Below are 13,968 nucleotides of genomic sequence, written 5' to 3' on the forward strand. Positions count from 1 at the left end.
TTTCTAGAGTTTTCTGTACACAAACTGTGTGTATGTATGTACTCTCTTTTCTTGGCCTGGCTTCTGTTACTCGGCATACTGCCTTTTCATGTGTTATTCATGTTGTCGCGTGTAACAGCAGTTTCCTCCTTTTTATTGCTAGGTAGTGTTACAGGTGTGGGTAATTCGTTCATTCACCTGTTGATGGGCATTTGGGTTCTTTCCATTTTTAGGCTATTGTACATGAAGCTGCTGTGTACAAGTCTTTGTACGCACATGTGCCTTCATTTTTCTTGGGTAAATACACAGCAGTGTAATGTCAGGGCTGTATTGTTGATTTGTTAACCTTTTTAAGAAATCGCCAAAATGTTTTCCAGAGTGATTGTACCATTTTCCATTTCCAAAACTGTGTGTAAGCATTCCGGTCGCTCCATATCCTCGGCAACGCTTGGTCTGGGCGGCTTTTAAATGTTAGGTATTCTGGTAGGTGTGGAGTCCTATCTTAGCGGTTTAAGTTTGTGTTTCTCTCATGGGCAGTGGTGGGACACGTTGTGTACTTGTCACAAGTATATCTTTGGTGATGTGTCTATTCATATCTTTTACACATTAAAAATTTTGCTGTTTTCTGGACGTGACGGCTCACACCTGTAGTCCCAGCACTTCAGGAGGCTTCATCCCCGGAATTTAAGACCCGCCTGGGCAACTCGGTGAAACCTCGTCTCTACAAAAAAATGAAAAAATTAGCCGGGTGTGGGGACGCATGCCTGTAGTCCCAGCTTCTTGGGAAGCTGCGGTGGGAGGGTCACTTGAGCCCAGAGGTCGAGGCAGTGGGTTGCAATAGAGCCACTGTACTCCATCCTGGTGACAGAGTAGGACCCTGTCTCAGAAGAAAAAAAAAATCGTTGTTACTTGGATTTTAAAAATATTTTCTCGATAGAAGTCCTTTATTAGGTATATGATTTGCAAAACCTAGTAGTGATTTATCTTTTCATCCTCTGACCAGTTTTCAAAAAGCAGAAATTCCTGAAGTCCATTTATCATTGTTTTTCTTTTGTGGGTCCTGCTTTTGTGCTTATATCTAAAAAATCTCTGCCTAACCTTGGGCATGTGGAAGCACAGTTGGTTTTTGTATGTTGCTCTTGTATCCAGCAACCGTCCTGAATGCGTTTATTAGTTATGGTAGCTTTTCTTTTGTAAATTTCACCAGATTTTCTACATAGATAATCATGTCACCTGCAGATAAAAATATTTTTACTCCTTTTTTCATCTGGATGCCTTTTATTTCTTTTTCTTGACTGATGGCACGGGCGAGAACTTCCTCACAGTGTCGCCCATCAGTGGTGAGAACAAGGATCCCTGCCTCCTTCCTGATCTCAGGGGAGGATTCGACTTTGCACCACGAAATGCAGTGTTCCTGTTGGTCTCTCACAGATGCCATCTATCAGGCTGGGGAGGTTTCTTTCTGTTCCTAGTTTGCTGAGAGTTTTAAATTTCATGATGTAGTTTTTCCACTGCAGAAAGCTAAAAGAAAACTAAGCAAATTAGACCCCAAAACAATAGAATTAAATTGATTTTCAGATGTTAAACCAACTCTGCTCCTGATGTCTTGTTGGGCTTGGTTTGCTGTTTTATGAGGAATTCTTGGGTCCACATTCGTGAGTGATGTTGGTGTGTATTCTCTTTTATGTCTTTTCCTCTTTTGGGCGTTGGGGAAGGAGGTCTCCTCTCTTGTTCTGGGTATTGGTGATCTGTCCTGTCTCTCTGGATCGGTCTGTCTAGAATTTATCAGTCTCGTTGGTCTTTGGAGAACTGCTTGTGGTTTTGTTTTTCCTTCTGTTGACCTCTGTTCTTAGGTTATTCCTGTCTGTCTCTGGAGTAGAGCAAGTGAAGGGCAGTGGTGTATGCGCTGGGGCCGCGCACGCTGGGGCTGAGTGCAGGGGGCTGTGCACGCTGGGGCTGAGTGCGGGGGGCCATGTACGCTGGGGCTGTGTGTGTGTGTGGGGCCATGTACGCTGGGGCTGTGTGTGGGGGGCCGTGCATGTGGGGCTGAGTGCGGAGGGCTGTGTACGCTGGAGCTGTGTGTGTTGGGGGCCGTGTACGCTGGGGCTGTGTGTGTGTGTGGGGCCATGTACGCTGGGGCTATGGGTGGGGGGCCGTGCACCCTGGGGCTGTGTGTGTGTGGGGCTGTGCATGCTGGGGCTGTGTGTGTGTGGGGCTGTGCATGCTGGGGCTGTGTGTGTGTGGGGCCCTGTATGCTGGGGCTGTGTGTGGGGGGCCGTGCACGCCGGGGCTGTGTGTGGGGGGGGCCGTGTACGCTGGGGCTATGTGTGCGGGGCTGTGTGTGCTAGAGCTGTGTGTGTCGGAGGGGCCGTGCACGCTGGGGCTGTGTGTGTGGGGGCAGGTATACTGGGGCCGTGTTTGTGGGGGGAGTGTATGCTGGGGCCATTATGTTTTGTAGAAAACTGCTGGCCACAGCCACAAACCAATTTGTATTTTACTTAGTGAAGGTATTTTTAAAGCCTGATATGTTAAATAAAATCATAGCATTGAACTGACAAGTCTTTTTAATTTTCAGGAGGGTTTGCATTTGTGTATGAAGCTCAAGATATGGGGAGTGGCAGAGAGTATGCATTAAAGGTAACGAACCATTTAACGCCTTCTCTGGATTTCTGATGTATGTAAAGGGACTCTCTGGTGACAGTGTTTTCAGGGATGCATCCCTGTTACTTACTTTGTTTCCTTTTACAGCCTGGACATACTTGTGCTTTTTGCTTCTGCTGAAGCTCAATGGCCTTGGGCACTGCAGGAGCCTGGGTCCCCAGCTTTGGGCTTCACACTACTGTGGACCTGCCTGCTCTGCGGCGGGGGCTGTGCTGGGGGGTGACCTCACGGTGGGGTCACGGCCTCTTGGCCTCCATGTGCCAAAATAAGGGCTCTATGAATACAAGGAGTTTAAAAGCTGCTTGTAAAAAATATGTGTTGCTAGCATGTCTGTAAATAGGGGTCACTGTGGGAGGGTCTGTACTGTGCAGTTTTGTCCTGAGACGTAAGAAGGCCCCATTTGCTGTCACCACGCTGGGCACCAGGGCGGCCCCGCCTTTGAGAGTGGGCACGAGTGGGCCTGTTGTGGTCTGCACGCCCCCATGTCTGCAGAGCGTCTCTGCTCTTCCTTCTTGTCTGTCTCATTTCACTCTGGCCTGTTTGGAGGAAAGGCTCCTGTTTTTGCCTTTTCTTGTGTCCTTGGATCACAAAGATCTTTTGAGGGTCTTGAACCCCCAGCACGTTTTTACAGGGGTCAAAGGTGGAAACACACGGAATGGGGGGAGCTGTATTAGACGCATTGCATTGTTCTCTTGCGTGCTTATGTCTGAGATGACGCGTCGGGTGGAGTAGGAAGGTCAACTTACTTTCATCTTTTGTGTGTGCTGTTTCCTGATACAGAGGCTATTATCCAATGAAGAGGAAAAGAACAGAGCCATCATTCAAGAAGTTTGTTTCATGGTATCCTTTTCCTGGAACCAGGAGCCAGCACGGTGGCTTTGGCAGGCACAGGCCTGCATCAAGCTGTGACCGCCAGTGGCCAAGAGGCTACTCTGTGACATTGTCTTTCATGTGTTAAAATCGGCTTTTTGCTTTACCAAACTTAGCTGTAGGCGACTTCTAGTAAGAAGCAGTTTTTTCTGTGTTTTCACTGCCAGGGTAGTAGTAAAAGATTCAGAAGTGTTGGGAATGGAGTTGTTCCTGCCCAAGAGGTCTCCGTGCCCAGTGGACGGGCTGGTTACCACAGGGGGCCCTTGCCCAGCCCGGCCCCCTCAGCTCCTCCGGAGACCTGGCTCCCACAGGCCCCGATGTGGCTTCTCCTCAGCCGCCCCTCTCGTCCCTTCTCAGGCTGTTCAAGCATGACTGGGCGGGGCATCTCCCGGTGCTGATGGAAGATCTGGGGGCTGCACTCGCTGTCCACTGCCACGTGCCCCACCTGAGCCTGGAGTCTTCAGCCCTGGCTGCCCTCAGACTCTGCCTCTCTTTCCTGTCCTAGCTCTGTTCACTCGGAGAGCCCGCTGGCTGCCTGAGTGTGGGTTCAGGTGGACACGGCCACTCCACAGCCTCCCTGCGCACAGCCCCCTGAGGGCCCTGCCTCCTCTTGCCGGGCGCGGGACGGACTTCGGTGTCGCTGTGCTCAGGTGTGTGTGGCCGGCACGCCTGCCTTTGTCCCTGCCCTCTCCTGCGGCTCCACCTGCCTCCGTCTGCCTTTCTCTTGGTCTTCCACTGCTCTCTCCCTCATCTTCCCCTCTGATGTCTAAAATTGTAAGGGGGTTCGATCCAAGTATTCTGACTTCAGTGTGTGAATATTGTATACATTTATTTTTAAGTGCACAGAACTGTGGACATGGTTATGTACGTTCTCCTTTAACAAGACAACTGCAGAAAAAGCTTTCCGGCCACCCGAACATTGTCCAGTTTTGTTCTGCAGCATCTATAGGAAAAGAGGAGTCGGACACGGGGCAGGCTGAGTTCCTCTTGCTCACAGAGCTCTGTAAAGGTAACGTCCTGTGAAGGCCGGCTTGGTGCCATCTAACCCAGCAGAGGCCGGCTTGATGCCTCCTAACCCAGCTGCATGGCTGTGAAGCATGCCCAGCATCTTCTCTCAAGCTATGTTGGTCTTAGCGGGAAGCGCGGGCAGCTGTCTGACAGTAATTCTGTGAGAGGCCCACGCTGACGCCCAGTGAGTTTCCCACCGTCTGAGTGGGCCGCCTGCGTTGTCTCCTTGCAGAGCTGCGGGCAGCCAGAGAGCCGGGCTCCCATCCTGCCTGTCTCCAGTGGCAGCACGGGGCGGAGCATGGTGGCCTTCTGTGAGCGGTCTGTTGAGCAGGGTGGAGGAGCGTCTGTCCTTCTCAGGGCTCTGGGGTCCCAGCGGGGCGGAGCGTGGTGGCCTTCCGTGAGCGGTGTTGAGCAGGGTGGAGGAGTGCTGCTGTCCGTCCTTGTCAGGGGCTCTGGGGTCCCGGCGAGGAGAGGGGAGGCCGCAACGGTGGACAACTCCAGGTGCCTCCGTGGGTGCCCAACCTCATCAGGGTTGAGCCCAGGAAGACGGCACAACGACTCCGTGGTCCGTTGGACAGGAAGAGAGGCCGGTGGGTTGGGTGGTGCTTTCGGAGAGTTCTAGGGGTGGAGTGGTCTGTGTGAGTGACTGCGGGGGATGTCGTGTTGGTGTCACTGGAGCCCACGCTGACTGGCCGGAGACCTGGCCTGACCCTGCTGAGCCTCAGGCTGTGTCTGCAATGGGGAAACAAGACCTGTGCCTTGGAGGGCGGCTCCACCCCCAGCCCTGCCTCCTGCCAATGCCCTCCAGAGCTCCTGTGCCAGGTGGCGAGGGGAAGTCGAGCACTCGGGGAGGCCTCAGAGCTGCGACCTGGCTGGCGAGGGGGTGGTAACACTGGTGGCTCCCCTGCGTCTGTCCCCCAGGCAGGGAGAGAGGGGAGAGGAGAGGCTGGGAGCAGCAGGGGAGACTGAGGCAGGGAGCCCTACAGAAGGAAGCTTGTGGGGAAGGCACCTGTAGCCGCGTGAGAGCTGTCGTCCACAAGCCAGCCCCTGATCAGCAGCCAGGAGGAGCTGTTCCCGCAGGCTGGCTGGCGCAGGCCTGAGGGGACAGGTAGGGGTGGGGCAGCAGGTTAGCAGAGAGGGCGGCGGTGGGGGGGGTGTGTGTCCAGAAATGGAGGGTGAGCAAGGGGGTTCTGAGCTGAGGGGGGACCCCTGCACTGAGCAGGGCCCTGAGCGTCGTGGAAGGGGCCCTGTGCTTAGTGGAGGGGGCACTGTGCTTAGTGGGGTGGGGGCATCCTGTGCTTTGTGGGGGGCCTGCATTTAGTTAGGGGGGCCCTGAGCTTAATGGAGGGAGGACTGCACTTAGTGGGGCCTCTGTACTGCTGAGGGTAGGTGTCCCTGTGCTGAGTTGGGGGAGCCCTGTGCTGAGTGAGGGAAGGTGGACTGTGGGGTGTAAGCTGCTTGGATGTAGCGGCTGCACCTGTCAGTGCCCTGTCAGGCAGTGTCTCCTCTCCGCAGCTGTGCCTGGGAGGAGCTGGGTGAGACCTGACTGCCTGCGGGCCCCTGGCTCTGCCCGTGCTCCTCTGCCTGGGGGCCCCACCTGGCCCTTCCTTGATGCCACACCTGGCAGCTGGCCCAGGCCCCTCTGCGGCCCTCTAGTGCCTGTTGCCAGGGTTGTCCTGACGTGGGTGGCGGATGGGTGCTCGACGTGGCCGAGAAGTCTCGGGGGTGGGGGGTGGTCAGAGCCACCTGTGAGCTGAGAAGATGCTGCCAGGTAGCCCCAGTTCTTCAGCTGACACCGTGGGGATGTGCCGCTCGTGTTTCTCAGCATTGTGTTCTGAAACGTCAAACCTGCGGGAAACTTGAAGGCAGCACAAGGGGTGTCCACTGCCCACTTCCTGCTCATGGAGTTCCCCAGAGTTGAGCGTGTCCCACAGCGGCTTTCCCTCTCTCCATTCTAACCATTTAAAAATAAGTTGCAGACATCAAGGCCAGAAAGTCTCATAACCCTATACAGCCTGAGAGAAATTCCTTGACGGCCACTGGTGTTTGTGCCCCTGAGAAGATCCTCGCGATTTGGTGAGGCTGTGCTGTGTGGTCCGTGCTGGAACCTTCCCATCCCTGACACGTCGCTCCCGGCCCCTCCCGTGCGTCCTTGCAGTCCATGCTGGGCTGTCTCTCCCATCCCTGACACGTTGCTCCCAGCCCTTCCCATGCATGTACCAGGGCCTCGTCAAGGCTCCTGTGTGTGGTCGGTTGAAGTGTCTGTCAGTCAGTCTCTCTGTTGTTCATGGCACGTTTTTCTCTGGATGTCCCTGGACTCTGACACCAGCTCCTGGGCTGTGCTTCTAGGGCCTCCCACAGAGCTGGGAGGTGCTGAAACCAGTGGGATGCAAATTCGTCAGGAGCACGCGTCACGCTGTGGGGCCTCCCGCTCGTGGTGTTACTTGTCAGTTTTCATTATAAAAGAACACATCCTGATTGACAAAATACAAATAACACAGAGTTAGGCCAGATGCGGTGGCTCACGCCTGTAATCCCAGCACTTTGGGAGGCCGAGGCGGGTGGATCACTTGAGGTCAGGAGTTTGAGACTAGCCTGGCCAACATGGCTAAACCCCATCTCTTTTGTATTGTAAAAATACAAAAATGAGCCAGGCATGGTAGTGGGGGCCTGTAATCCCAGCTACTCGGGAAGCTAAGGCAGGAGAGTTGCCTGAACCCGGGAGGCGGAGGTTGCAGTGAGCCGAGACTCTGTCTCAAAAAAAAAAAAAACCAACAACAACCCAGAGTTTTATGGGTGCTTATAATAATGGAATTTTACTTTATATACTTTTCCTTTTAAAAAAATTTACCGTATCAGGCATATTTTTTTGGAGACAGGGTCTTGCTCTGTTGCCCAAGCTGGAGTGCAGTGGTTCATAGCTCACTGTAGCTTCAAACTCCTGGGCTCAGGCAGTCCTCCCGCCTTAGCCTCTGGAGTAGCTGGGACTTCAGGCGTGCACCACCATGCCCAGCTAATTTTAAAGAGTACATTTTTCTTAGAGACAGAGTCTCACCATGTTGCCAGGCTGGTCTCGAATGCATGAGCTCAAGCAACACCTGTAGCTCTGGGATTACAGATGTTGGCCCCTGTGCCTGGCTAAGTTTTGTATTTTTTGTATTTTTGTAGAGATGGTGTCTTGCTGTGTTGCCCAGGCTGGTCTTGAACTCCTGGGCTCAAGTGATCCTCCCACCAAGGCCTCCTGAGGCGCTGGGATCGCTGGCGAGAGCACCTGCTCTGGCCTCTTTCCGCGCAGTGCAGTCCCTTCGTTCCACCCAGAAGGCTGCTTGGTTTTCCTGCGTCTTCTGTTTGAGGCCTGCGGGCTTCCTTGTGGAGCTGCAGCCTGCCTGCTGTGTGAGCCTCGCCCCACCCTCTGCCCAGCACACTTGGGGCAACTTCGACAAAGTCCAGACGGGCTTCCTGTTGGTCTAGTGATGGATGTTTTGCTGATTATCTCCCTTGCTCGTCATTTCGGAGATCAGAAAGCCTTTGCAAGGGGTAAATCTTGGCTCTAGACATCCCGGCTTTGGAAGGCGTGACCAGGACAGGTGTGAGAACTGAAGCTCCTCGGCGTCCAGTGCGTCCCCAGGAGAGTGTGCATAAGGGAGTGGCGGGGATAGGGCCGGAGCCAGCGGCTCATCGCTGCCCCTGCGTGGGGTGGCGTGCGAAGGAGGGGCCGGGCCCAGCCCCTCAAGTCATAAATACATGAGGCAAACTAACGCATGCGCACCAGCTCACTCCTGGGGACTGCCTGTCTGGAGCAGCATGTGCAGCTGAGAGCTGAGCCGCAGGGCTCTGTGGATGGCACAGCTGTGCCAGGGGAGAGCCACGGCATCTCTGAGAAGCGGGAGAGACGTGGGCTCCCCCGTGCAGCTGCAGGTTCAGGGCTCACTGGAGGAGGCCTGGAGGTCGGGCTCCGGGGAGGTAACTGGCCCCTCCCGTGAGGCAACCCCTCCAGTGCCCTCTGAGGGAAGAGCCACATACCCGTTCCCCACTTAGCCACATACAGAATTTTTACTTTTAAAAACCCCATTTATTCTCACTGAGAATGAGGCACTGAACAGGGAGGCCAGTTACCACTGAAACGGACTCGCCCATCCATGATGCTGGAGCCAGCGTAGAGGGCAGGTCACCCCCGCTCTGACTCCCCGGGCCTGGCCTCAGCCTCTCCCAGGTCTGTTCCTCTCCTTCTGAGCACCCCGTTCCTCCTGTGGGTGCCCCTCATTTTTCCTGAGAGCCCCCGTTTCTCCGAGGGTCGGCACAAAACTTTCGAGGGAGCTGTGGTGGGGGCTGTGAGGGCTTTCACCGGCAGAGCTGGGGGAGTGGGAGGGCCCCTCAGCTGGGTGCAGGTGGGGGCATTGCTGGGCTGTGCTGGGGGTCTGAGCTGTGGCAGGTCCCGACCGGCTCTCACACCATGCCTTCGCTGTCAGTGGAATTGAGTCAGCTACACGCTCTGCTGTGTGCAGGCACCAGGGACTCAGTGACTCGCCAGACACAGCTGATCCATGCCTATGCCGGATGGTTGGGTGGCTCAAAGAGCCAGGGAGTGAATGAGTCCCAGGAGAAGGGTGCACGTTTAGGTGGCTTGGGCAGAGTTGGTTCCTGGGGAAGTGAGCGGAAGGGGCGGTCTGGGAGGCATCCTGGCCGCAGAAGCAGCGTGTGAGGGGTCCTGAGGCAGGGAGGAAGGGAGGCCGGTGTGGCTGGGGGCACGAGCTCTGGCAGCGTGGGGGAGACCCTGGGTGTGGGCTGCGTGGGTGGTGGTGCTGGCCTTGGCTCTGGGGCTGCAGGGGTGGTGGCCTTCAGGGGTGTGGAGTGGGATGAGCAGAGGGTGACGGTGTCTGCTCTGTAGAGAGCAGAGGCAGGAGCACAGGGCTGAAAAGATGGGGCACAAGATGCAGAGGCCCCAGGGATGATGCCACACGTGGACTGTGGCCAACTGAAATGGGCAAGACCCAGGGTAAGATCAGGGTAGGAGCAGGATGGGTTGGGTCTGCACGTCTGTGGGGGCTGCATAGGGGTGCTGGGGTGACTGGCAGTGTGAATGCTCTGGTCCCCAGCAGGTCCTCAGCCCTGTGTGCTGCTCCGGCCCCACATCCCTGGTTTCCGGGTTGGGCCAGGGCTAGGGTGCCTGGAAGGTGCCAGCCACGGCAGGACGGGCTCCCTGGGGTGTGGGCCACGTGCAGGCACTGAGACTGTATGAATGTGAGATGATCATTTGTCATCTGAGGACACTGAGTGTTCACTTAGAGGTTTGAGCACTTGTGTATTTGTAGTCATTTCTCTTTGTATCCATGTTAATGACACGCCTGGCTTGGTTGCCAGGACACAGATGTGGTTCTCACGTTAACGGCTCGCCAGCTCAGCTGCTGGGACGCTGATGTGGTTGTTGCTTCGGTGGTGCTTGGGCATCTTGCCCCCCTGGCCTCTGCTCTGTGTGTGACTTGACTGCGGGGCTGCTCCAGGCCCACCCCTGCCACTGGGTGGTGGTCCCACACACGGGGCTGAGGTGGGCATCCTCATACCTGCAGCCCTTTCTGCAGCAGCTGAAGGAAGGAAAGACGGGAGCGGCACTCAGGGTGGGCTTGACTGGGACTGTGGCTGGAAAAGGCAGCGTGGCCCAGTGTGGTGGAGTCCGTAACGTGGCCTGGGGTTTGGCGGAGTCCATAGCATGGCCTGGGGCGTGGCAGAGTCTGAAGCGTGGCCCAGTGTGGCAGAGTCTGTGGCGTGGCCTGGGATGTGGCAGAGTCCACAGTGTGGCCCGGCGTGGCGGAGTCCCTAGCGTGGCGTGGCGTGGCGTGGCAGAGTCTGTAGCGTGGCCTGGGGCCAGGGAGGGCAGAGCACTGATAGCTCCACGGTGATGTAGTTAACAGTAGAGGGTGGTGACTGCAAGTTGTCCAGGTTCTTGGCGTTTTGAACAAACTGGACAAAACACCCAGCGAAACAGAGAAAGAATGAAGCAACAAAAGAACGAAAAGCGGGAATTTATTGAAAACGAAAGTACACTCCACAGTGTGGGGGTGGCCCGAGCAGCGGCTCAGGGGCCTGGATGCAGAATCTTCTCGGGTCCAAATACCCGCTAGAGTTTCCCACTGGCCACTTCGTGCTCACCTCATGTAAACGAAGTGGTAGCCTGCCATCAGCCTAATGGTTGCAGAAGGCAGCCAGCCAGAAGGTCACACTACTGTGCAAACATCTGATTGGTTACAAAAAGCAATCGGAAGCCAGGGTGAAGTTACAGAGTTGCAAACGAAGACGAAATCTGCAGTCAGGCAGTTTCCCATCCGCCAGGAGAAAAGGTCAAAGGGAGTCGCCTCTGGTCATTTTGTTACTTAGGTGTGGAAAGTTAGGGTTTTCCTTTCCATTTAGTTCTGGGAAGTCCGCGTGAAACAGCCTTAGGTTCCCTGTCTCCAGACCCTGTTCTCCTGCCTCCATGTAAGTTTCATTCTCTTTTAGGGCAGCTGGTGGAATTTTTGAAGAAAATGGAATCTCGAGGTCCCCTGTCGTGTGACACGGTTCTGAAGATCTTCTACCAGACGTGCCGCGCCGTGCAGCACATGCACCGGCAGAAGCCGCCCATCATCCACAGGGACCTCAAGGTAGCGGGTCCCGCTCGGTTAGGAGCTACCCATCATCCACAGGGACCTCAAGGTAGTGGCTCCCTCCACACGCGGCTCACAGCCTCTGTGGGGGGGCCCCGCTCGGTTAGGATGCAGGGGTGAGAGCAGGTGAGGCTGCACCATCTCACCTAGAAGATGTGTGTGAGCCTCTCAACAGTGGAAGCGGATCTTCCAGAAACGTTGCCTTTCCAGCCCTGAAGAAAATTAGCGTCTGTCTCACAGGCCTTTGCTGATAGAGATCTCAGGATGGCCCCGTCTCCCTGCTGGGGGCCTTCACTCCCAGTGGGGGGTGCTCACAGCCTGGAGCTTCCGTCTGGAATTCCAGGTGCCCATGCTGGATGCTTGCTCACTCCAGTTTCCGTGGGGAGCTGCGGACGAGGGTGCCCACCAGTGGTGTCAGTTCAGGCCCCCATTCCTGCTCACCCCACACTTCCTCAGTCCCCTGGTGGTGTCAGTTCAGGACCCCATTTCTGCTCACCCCACGCTCCTTCCTCAGTCCCCTGGTGGTGTCAGTTCAGGCCCCCATTCCTGCTCACCCCACGCTCCTTCCTCAGCCCCCCAGTGGTGTTGGCCCAGGCCTCCAACTCCTGATCACCCCGTGCCCCTTCCTCGGCCCCTGGGCAGTCCTGGATCCCACAGTGTCTCCCTGGTTCGGCGTCTTGGAGCCGGGAGGAAGCCTGGCACTCCTCTGCCTGGCCCTGTCTCAGGCACTGGGGTTGGGGCCTGGACCCCTTACCTGCTCAGCTTGAGGGGAGCTCCCTGCACTTTCTGACTGTCCCCTCACTGCACCTCCCATTCCATTCACGGGCAGACTCCCCTGCCCATCTCTCCTGTCACCACGGGTTTCTCCGAGGCGTGGCATCCCGGGGTTGGCGTGATGTGGGCATGAGCCACTGGCTGCATGTAAAAGGGCCACCCTGCCCACCACACCACTACACAGGTGCTTCTAGACCGGGGCTGGGCCCGCGCTCCATCCCTGCCTACCACACCGCCACACAGGTGCTTCTGGGCCGGGGCTGGGCCCATGCTCCATGCTGCTGCTGGCACTGCACGGTTTCCATGTGACGTGGCTGCTTCCCACAGCCCCACAGAGGACACTCCCACCCCGTGGGCTGTCCATGCCCTGAGCTGCCTGTGTTTATTTTGGCTGGCCTGAGGGGGAGTATAGTCTGATGGGTTGTGATTTTGCCTTTTCCTGATATTAATGAAGTTGAATGTTTGTTATAGTCATTTGGGTCTTGCTCTTCAGTAAACTTCCTTTTGTTTCTTGCCTTTTTAAAAGATTTTCCACTGGCTTGTGTGTTTGGTTCATTGGAGCAGCTTGTGTGTTCTCATAATCTGCTAAATGTTGCTTGTGCTGCCGGCGTCTTCTGGTTTGTGGCCCAGTTTTCATTCCTGCTGTTGTGTTTTTTAAAAAATCCAGGACTTTGTGAGGCTTCTCCGGTATCTGTGAAGCCTGTGCCTGGCCTGTCCACGGTGGCCCTCATCCTCCTTGCTGAGGCTTTTGCTGAAGAGGTTTTTGGGGTTTGTTTGTTTGTTTGTTTGTTTGTTTGTTTGTTTTTGAGTCAGAGTCTGGCTCTGCAGCCCAGGCTGGAGTGCAGCGGCACTAACAGGGCTCACTGCTGCCTTGGCCGACTTGGCCCAGGTGATCTCCCACCTGAGCCTCCTGAGTAGCTGGGACCACAGGCGCACACCACGCCTGCCTAGTTTTTGTATTTTCAGTAGAGATGGGGTTTTGCTGTGTTGCCCAAGCTGGTCTGGAACTCCTGAGCTCTAGTAATCCACCCGCCTCAGCCTCTGAAAGTGCTGGGATTCCAGGCGTGAGCCACTGCTCCCAGCCTGCCGAAGAGTTTTAAAGCCTTATCACTCCCAGATACTTTTGTCCGTTTCTCTGGGGACGTGAGGACATTTCTGTTTTTTTTTTTTTTTTTTTTTTTTAGGCGGAGTCTGGCTGTGTCGCCCAGGCTGGAGTGCAGTGGCACGATCTCGGCTCACTGCAGCCTCTGCCTCCTGGGTTCCAGCGATTCTCCTGCCTCAGCCTCCTGGGTAGCTGGGATTACAGGCATATGCCACCATGCCCGGCTAATTTTTGTAATTTTAGTAGAGACAGGGTTTCACCATGTTGCCCAGGCTGGTCTCGAACTCCTGACCTCAAGTGATCCTCCTGCCCTGGCCTCCCACAGTGCTGGGATTACAGGCATGAGCCACCACGCCCGGCCAGGACATTTTTTATGTGGTTTCGACACCATTATCCGCAGTGAGGTGGGAGGAACTGAGCCTTGTCTCTTGCCCTCCTGTTCTCAGCCTTCCCTGGTTTTCCCAAAGCGTGGCTTCTCTCAGACCTCCCTAATCGGGAGCGGCGCCTCTGGCCATGACTTGTGGAGGACGCCCTGCTCTGACCTTGGCTTCCCACCACTGCTCAGGCCGAGGGGACGAGGGGGCCAGTGAGGCCCCAGCCCCGTGACGTCTCTCGTGGAGCACAGAGCTGTGTTTCAGGTCCTGCTCCCAGCACCCACCCCAGCTGCTCCTCCAGCTGCTGAAATCTACCTGGCCTGTGTCCAGAGGTTTCGTTCACCTGGAATTGGCCTTGTGTGACCTAAGGTGGGAGCTATATCCTTGTGTCTACCTGGCCCTGCACCCAGTGCATCAGCTCATGTCTGCCCATGCAGCCACCTAGGCCTCACCTCCTCTCCAGCGTCTGCTCGTGGGTCCTAGGAGGCCCCAGAGCCCCGCAGCTCTCCATGTGTGCCCCGGGTGGGGGATCCAAGGCTGTGGCTCTCCACGTGTGCCCTGG

General features: G+C 55.9%; 1 protein-coding gene across 7 annotated transcripts in view; it reads left to right on the top strand.

Moving 5' to 3' along the window:
- GAK (cyclin G associated kinase) overlaps nt 1-13,968 on the top strand; it is a 79,719-nt gene that overhangs the window by 12,872 nt on the left and 52,879 nt on the right. For 4 of the 7 annotated variants that reach the window (XM_030801320.1, XM_030801321.1, XM_030801322.1 and 1 more), the window contains exons 2-5: nt 2,555-2,616; nt 3,421-3,480; nt 4,405-4,519; nt 11,011-11,153. In XM_030801320.1, the coding sequence (XP_030657180.1) occupies nt 2,555-2,616; nt 3,421-3,480; nt 4,405-4,519; nt 11,011-11,153 (380 nt within the window). Of the gene's footprint in view, nt 1-2,554; nt 2,617-3,420; nt 3,481-3,724; nt 4,161-4,349; nt 4,520-11,010; nt 11,154-11,187; nt 11,206-13,968 lie in introns of those variants that run through there. The other 3 variants (XM_030801324.1, XM_030801325.1, XM_030801326.1) reach the window with 3 other exon arrangements.

The sequence above is a fragment of the Nomascus leucogenys genome, chromosome 20, assembly GCF_006542625.1.
Source record: "Nomascus leucogenys isolate Asia chromosome 20, Asia_NLE_v1, whole genome shotgun sequence".
NCBI lineage: Eukaryota > Metazoa > Chordata > Mammalia > Primates > Hylobatidae > Nomascus > Nomascus leucogenys.